This window comes from Cebus imitator, unplaced genomic scaffold (assembly GCF_001604975.1).
Source record: "Cebus imitator isolate Cc_AM_T3 unplaced genomic scaffold, Cebus_imitator-1.0 Scaffold13, whole genome shotgun sequence".
Lineage (NCBI taxonomy): Eukaryota > Metazoa > Chordata > Mammalia > Primates > Cebidae > Cebus > Cebus imitator.
The window spans coordinates 12480942-12488676 of NW_016107328.1; the positions used below are offsets into that span (position 1 = coordinate 12480942).

The 7735-nt window shown below is 40.5% G+C and overlaps 1 protein-coding gene across 3 annotated transcripts in view; it reads left to right on the top strand.

Moving 5' to 3' along the window:
• The window catches only part of EXD2 (exonuclease 3'-5' domain containing 2), a 42815-nt gene that overhangs the window by 4142 nt on the left and 30938 nt on the right, over window positions 1-7735 (top strand). For 2 of the 3 annotated variants that reach the window (XM_017501027.2, XM_017501046.2), the window contains exon 2: window positions 6535-6914. The exons of the other annotated variant lie outside the window; for it this stretch is intronic. In XM_017501027.2, the coding sequence (XP_017356516.1) occupies window positions 6582-6914 (333 nt within the window). In that variant the 5' untranslated portion in view covers window positions 6535-6581. The remainder of the gene's footprint in view (window positions 1-6534; window positions 6915-7735) is intronic. 3 annotated transcript variants of the gene reach the window in all.

Here is a 7735-nt window from a genome sequence, read left to right on the forward strand (position 1 = left end):
TTTTTTGAGACAGAGTTTTGCTCTTGTTGCCCAGGCTGGAGTGCAGTGGCTCGATCTCGGCTCACTGCAACCTCCACTTCCTGGGTTCAAGCTATTCTCCTGTCTCAGCCTCCCGAGAAGCTGGGATTACAGGCATGCGCGTCTACGCCCAGCCAATTTTGTATTTTTAGTAGAGACAGGTTTTCTCCATGTTAGGCTGGTCTAGAACTCCCGACCTCAGGTGATCCACCCGCCTCGACCTCCCAAAGTGCTGGGGTTACAGGCATGAGCCACCGCGCCCAGCCATCAATGTGTGGTCTTTTGTGACTGGCTGCTTTAACTTCAGATAATGTATTCAAGATTCATCCATGCTACAGCTTGTATCAGTTCTTCGTTCCTTTATATTACTGAATGAAATTTCATCCTATGGTATGTTTGTTTTGTAGGGCTGTGGTCAAAGTAACACAAACTGGTGGCTTAAAACAACAGAGATTTATTCTCTTGCAGTTAAGGAAGCTAGAAGTTCAAAATTAGGGTATCAGCAGGGTCATGCTCTTCCTGAAGGCTGTAGGGGGGAATCCCACCTTGCCTCTTCCTAGTTTCTGGTGGTTGTAGGCAATCCTTGGCATTTCTCAGTTGGCAGCTGCATAATTCCAGTCTCTGCCTCTGTCTTCAAATAGTCACCTTCCCTGTGTGTCTGTCTCCACGTTGGATTCTCTTGGAGTACGTCTGTTTCTTTTCCTCCTCCTGTAAGGACACCAGTCATAGCAGATTAAGGGCCCACCCTACTTCAGTATGACCTTGTTTTAACTTGATTACATCTGCGAAAAACCTGTTTGCAAATAAGGTCACATTCACAGGTACTGGGGGTTAGACCTTCAACATAACTTTTTGGGGAATACAGTTCAACTCATAACATATGGATATACTGTATTTTAATGATCTGTTCATCAATTAATTGACATTTGGGTTATTTCCACTTCTGGGCAATTATGAATAGCTATGAACTTTAGTGTGGGCATGTGTTTTCATTTCCCTTGGGTAGATACCTCCCAGTGGAATTGCTAGGTCATATAACTGCCAGACTGTTTTCCAGAGAAGCTGTACCATTGGACATTCCCACCAACGATGGATGAGATTTCTAATTTCTCCACATTATTGCCAGTTTATTTGTCTTTTTTTTTTTTGAGAGACAAGGTCTTACTCTATAGACCAGGCTGGAGTGCAGTGGAGTGATCAAAGCTTACTGCAGCCTCAGACTCCTGAGCTCAAACCGTCTTCCTCCCTCAGCCTCCCAAGTAGCTAAGTCTATAGGCACGCTACTACTCCTGGCTAATTTAATTTTTTTTTTTTTTTATAGAGGCAGGGTCTCACTATGTTTCCCAGTCTTGTCTCAAACTCCTGGCCTCAAGTGATCCTCCCACCTTGGCCTCTCAAACTGCTAGAATTACAGGTGTGAGCCACCATACCTGGCTTTATTTGTTTTTTTGACTAGAACCATCCTCCTGGGTGTAAAGTGGTATCTGATTGTGATTTGGATTTGCATTTCCCTAACAGCTAATGATATTGAACATCTTTTCATGTACTTATTGGCCATTTGTATTACCTTCTATCAGGAAATGTCTATTCAGTTAGCTGGACATGTCTCTTCAGTTAGCACAACTGTAGTCAAGAGGCTGAGGCAGAAGAATCACTTGAGCCCAGGAATTTGAGGCTGTCTTGAGCTATGATTGCATCACTGCACTGTAGCCTGGGCAACAGAACCAGATCTCGTCTCTAAAAAATTATATTAAAAAACAAATTGAAGAAGAAAAATACCTAATCAGATCCTTAGCCAGTTTTTAAATTTTTTTTAATTATTATTTGATTGTAAACAATTTATATATATTCTGGATATACACCCTTTCCAGGTATATGATTTGTAAATATTTTTTCCCATTCTGTGTGTTGTCATTCTACTTTCTCAATGGTTGAGTCATTCTTTTTATATGTATATGTAATTTCAACTTTTATTTTAAATTCAGGGGGTACATGTACAGGTTTGTTACATGAGTAGATTGTGTTATGCTGGGGTTTGAGGTATGGATGAGTCCTTCACTTGGGCACTGAGCATAGGTAGTTTTTCAGCCCACAGCCCCCTTCACTGTCTTCTCCTCCCCACCAGTAGTCCCTGATGTCTGTCGTTCCCATCTTTATTTCCATGTGCACTTATAAGTGAGAACATGCAGTATTGGGTCTTCTGTTCTTGCATTAATTCACTCAGGTCATTAAAAATTTTTTTTTTAACTTTTTAAGCTTTTTCATTAAAAACTAAGACACAAATACACACATTCATGTTAGCTTAGACATACACAGAGTCAGAATCATCAATATCACTGTCTTCTACCTCCACATCTCATCCCACTGGAAAATCTTCAGAGGCAATAACAGGCATGGAGCTGCCATCTCCTATGACAACAATGCCTGCTGGAATAACTCCTGAAGGGCCTGCCTGACGCTGCTTTACAATTAATTTTTTTATTAGTAGAAGGAGTACACTGTAGAGTAAAAAATACTGTAAATACGTAAACCGGTAACGTCGTTTCTTGTCATTGTCAAGTATATACTGTATGTAATTGCATGTGTTGTACTTTTATACGACTGGCTGTGTTGTAGGTTTGTTAACTCCAGCATAATTACACACATTGGTGAATAATGCATTGTGCAGTGATGTTAGGACAGTTAGGATGGCTATGAAGTCACTAGGCAATAGGAATTTTTCAGCTCCATTGTAATCTTATAATTTTATAGAACTATTGTGTGTGTGGTCTGTTGTTGACCGGAACATTGTTATGTGGCACATGACTATATTTAACCCAGTATATTCCAAACATTATTTCAACATATGTATTAAAAAATTAATGTGGAATTCATAGAGATAGAAAGTATAATAGGAATTATCAGAGGTTAGAAGAAAAAGAGAGTAGGGAATTCTTGTTGAGTTATAGTTTCTGTTTGTAAGCATGAAATTTTTCTGGAAATGGGTGATGGTGATGGTTGCATAGCAGTATGAATGTGCTTGTTGTCACTGCATTGTACACTTAAAAATGGCTAAAATGGGCCAGGTGTGTTGGCTCATGCCTGTAATCCCAGCACTTTGGGAGGCCATGGCAGGAGGATCCCTTGAGCTCATGAGTTTGAGACCAGCCTGGGCAACATGGCGAAACCCTGTCTCTACAAAAAATATTTAAAGAAAAATTTATCTGGGCATTGTAGGGGGAGTACCTATAGCCCCAGCTACTTGGGAGGCTAAGATAGGAGGCTGGCTTGAGCTTGGGAGATGGAGGTTGCAGGGAGCTGAGATTGTACCATTGCACTCCAGCCTCTGTTATAGAGCCAGACCTTGTCTTAAAAAAAAAAAAAAGACTAAAATCGTAAATGTTATGTTATATATATTTTACCACAATAAAGAAATCACCATAAAAATCAGTATGGAAATTATCAAAAAAAATTTACATTTTTTTGTAGTAAGTATTCAAAAATTTGGTGTGTATTTTACATGTATAGCACAGATTACCTTCTTTTGTTTGTTTGTTTTTGTTTTTGTGACAGAGTCTTACTCTGTTCCCCAGGCTGGAGTACAGTGGTACAATCTTGGCTCACTGCAACCTCTGCTCCCAGGTTCAAGCAATTCTTGTGTCCCAGCCTCCTGAGTAGCTGGGACTACAAGCACATGGCCACCACTCCTGGCTAATTTTTGAATCTTTATTAAAGATGGGTTTTTACCATGTTGGTAGAAATGGAGTTTTGCCAGGTTGCCTAGGCCAGTCTCAAACTCCTGACCTCAGGTGATCCTCCCACTTTGGCCTCCCAAAGTGCTGAGATTACAGGCGTGAGCCACTGCACCTGCCTATATTTTACATTTGTTTAAGTGTGTCGCCTATCCTGTTGTGTTTCCTGCCCTTTCATTTGTATACAAGCTATCCTTCCGCCTGGGCTGCCCTCCTCCTATCTGCGTCGTGCACCTGGAGCACTCTCACTCCTGTTTGAATGCCAGCTGCAGACACCATCTCTCTCAGCAAGTGTTTTCTCTTAATAATACCCCAACTCGGCCAGATGTGGTGGTTCATGCCTGTAATCTTAGCACTTTTTTGAGGTCAATGTGGGCAGATTGCTTGAGCTCAGGAATTTGAGCAACCAGGCAAAACCCCATTTCTACCAAAAATACAAAATATTAGTTGGGGTGCTCGCATGCATCTGTGGTCAGTCCTAGCTACTTGGGGGATTGAGATGGGAGAATCACTTGAACCCAGGAGGTCAAGGCTGCAGTGAGCTGAGATTGTGCCATGGCACTCCAGCCTGGGTGACAAAGTGAGGCCCTGTCTCAAAAAAATAAAAAAATAAAAACAATATCCCCACTCTTTCCTCAAGTACAAGCCATTTGCGTGGTTGTATGTGCTTCACTTGTTGTGTTATCTCACTCTTTGCCACTTGTTCATCATGTGTATTTTTCCTTGGCTAAATTGTGAATTTTTTGAAGGCAGAATGTACCTTTCAGACTCTTTTTACCCATGGTCTATTACGGTGTCTAGCTTATTGAATGTATTATATATAGGTTTGCTGAATGATCCTTTGGCTTAAAAAGGAAGAAAAACATGCAGCTTACAAAACCTCTCCAAATAAAAATGAATTAATAAAAGCTTATGTTAGAATATGTTATTTTCTCTGAAAACAAATATTCAGTTTTGTATATAAAATTATGTTTAAGTTGAGAGGGAAACATAATCAAGATGCAAATTGGTCTCAATAGATGAAACATTTGGCTGAAACAGACAAGATGAAATTTAGAAGCAGCATTTTTTATTTAAATGCAAAATATAAATTACAAATATATAAAATGGATAACTTGATTTGGTGTCAGTGAATTTTAATTTCCTATAGGCTTTATATGACCCAACAATGAGATTCTGTTACTAAAAAATATATCATTTCATACAGCATTAATAAAATATAGGGTCCAGCTACTGGGAAGTAATAGTGTCACTATAGGTGGCATCGGTTAGACTGTATCTCAAGTTTGTTTGTTGTTTGTTTTAGACAGGGTCTCACTCCTGTCACGTAGGCTGGACTGCAGTGGCGTGATCATGGCTCACTGCAGCCTTGACTTCTCAGGCTCAGGTGATTCTCCTACCTCGGCCTCCCGAGTAGCTGAGGCTATAGGTGCGTGCCACCACGCCTGGCTAATGTTTTGTAAACTTTTTTGTTTGTTTTTTTAAGTAGAGACAGGATTTTGCCATGTTTCCCTAGGTGGTCTTGAACTCCAGAGCGCAAACAATCTGCCCACCTCAGCCTCCCAAAGTGCTGGAATTGTAGGCGTGAGCCGTCATGCTCGGCCTCAAATATTGTATATAGACCTGAATGCCACATTTGAAGAGATACATTGACAAACTTGGAACTGTGCAGAAGGCCTTGGTCAGGATGATAATTCTGTAAGCCAGGTCACGGGAAGACTGTAAAGTGGAGTCTCAGAGCTCTCTCCACCTATTTAACAGGCTGTAAGGAGGGAGTAAACACTTGTCATTGCTGAGGCTATCAAAGAGGGCAATTTGTTAGTAGACAGCTTTACAGAATGCAAGAACTTTCAACAAAAACTGCCTCTGAAGGTAGTTTTTGTCCTCTTTTATTATATATTACTGTTGCACTTTTACTGTTATTTTAATAGTACAGAAATAGTGCTGTATACTCATTTCCTTTCCATATATGGAGGAAGCCACATGTTACAGAAAAATGAAAAAGGGACAATTTCGTGGCTTCATTTATTTATATTAACTGCCTGGCACTGTGGACACTTCAGTTTGTAACCTCCTTCTGTGCGTCTTGGATATCTAAGTTCTACCTTTTTCTTTTTCGATCCTTTCTCTTTTCTACCACCCTGCCTTACCCTCCAATAACCAAATCAGTTTCCATGGAAAACCACTGAGCCTTCTGGAGCAACAGAAAGTGTTGACTCCAGCCTGTTTCCACCACTCCCTGACTGCTACACCTTCCAGAGAGTAAAAAAAAAAAAAAAAAATATCCCCACCAACTGACTGATGGTTATGATTTTTTTAAATTGAGAAGCAAAAGTTTTCCTTCAACTATTAGGTGACCAAAGGTTTAAAATGCAAAATACTTTGAAGAAGATCCATTAACTAAAAGATTAACCCATTAATCAGCAGTTGGAGGTGAGGGTTTAGCTTATTGTTTTGTTTTTTTTTTTTCCCTAGATCACTTTTCATTATGCAGATAGCCTGTTGTTTTGATTAATATGTTTTTATATCATTAAGAGAGCCCTGGGGAACTATCAGAGGGCAGGGAGATTTATTTCCTGGGGTACAGATGGAGATAGAGATGGAATGCAGAGATTATGAAGATGAAGAAACCAAACTATTGCTACTATTTCACGTGGAAATTTATAGCAGTTGCTTTAGTTTGTTGGCACAGAGATTATAAATGGGACATTTTTTAGGGGGAAAACTTGTTTATATAAAGGTTTATATTCTGTATATAAATATCTTTTTGCCATTTGTTTTGCAGATTGTGGGATTAGTGTTATGCTTTTCTAAAGAGTAGAAAAGTCGAAGATGTCTAGACAGAACTTAGTGGCTTTGACAGTGACTACCCTTCTGGGTGTGGCTGTAGGGGGGTTTGTCCTGTGGAAAGGCATCCAGCGCCGCCGAAGGAGTAAAACAAGTCCTGTGACCCAGCAGCCGCAGCAGAAAGTGCTGGGCAGTGGAGAGCTGCCCCCTCCAGAAGATGATCAGCTGCACTCCAGTGCCCCCAGATCTTCGTGGGAGGAACGGATCCTTAAAGCAAAGGTGGTGACGGTGTCTCAGGAGGCAGAGTGGGATCAAATCCAGCCCTTGCTTAGAAGTGAATTACAAGATTTTCCAGTACTTGGGATTGACTGTGAGTGGGTAAGTTAAAAAGCAACAGTTAAAAAAGAAAACAACAACAACAACAAAAAACTCCTGCTTTTCCAACTGGGACCTTGGATGATCAAGTAGAAAATAAGGTTAAAGGAAAATGAATTATCTTGTTCTCAACTTGCTTGTAAGCAGTTTTTAGCAGCAGCAGAAGCTGATGCTCCTCTCAGGTTAGGGGAGTGCTTACGATTATGGATTCTGGAGTGAAACCTATATGAATTCTATTTTCCCCACTTACCAGCCTATGAATTTGGACAAGCTATTTAGCCTCTCTGAGTGTTTGTTAGTAATAGGAATGTCATGATACCTACCTCCAGGGGCTTTTCTAAGGATTCAGATTCCCCATAAAGAATTCAGCACAGTGTTAACATATAGTAGTAAGTGTTCATGAAATATTAGCCACTGTTAATATTTGTAGTAGCATTTTCTTTTCTTGTGACGGAGTCTTGCTCTTGTTGCCCAGGCTGGAGTGCAATGGTGTGATCTCGGCTCACTGCAACCTCTGCTTCCCGAGTTCAAGTGATTCTCCTGCCTCAGCCTCTCGAGTAGCTAGGATTACAGGCTTGCGCCACCTTGCCTGGCTAATTTTGTAATTTTAGTAGAGATGGGATTTCTCCTTGTTGATCAGGCTGGTCTCGAACTCCCAACCTCAGGTGATCCACCCACTTTGGCCTCCCAAAGTGCTGAGATTACAGGCATGAGCCACTGTGCCTGGCCTGTAGTAGCATTTTCATAAGGATACCATGGAGAAAATAGTTAAGGAAGCCTATTTAAATGGAAATTATTACTTAGGATTTTTTTTTTTTTTTTTT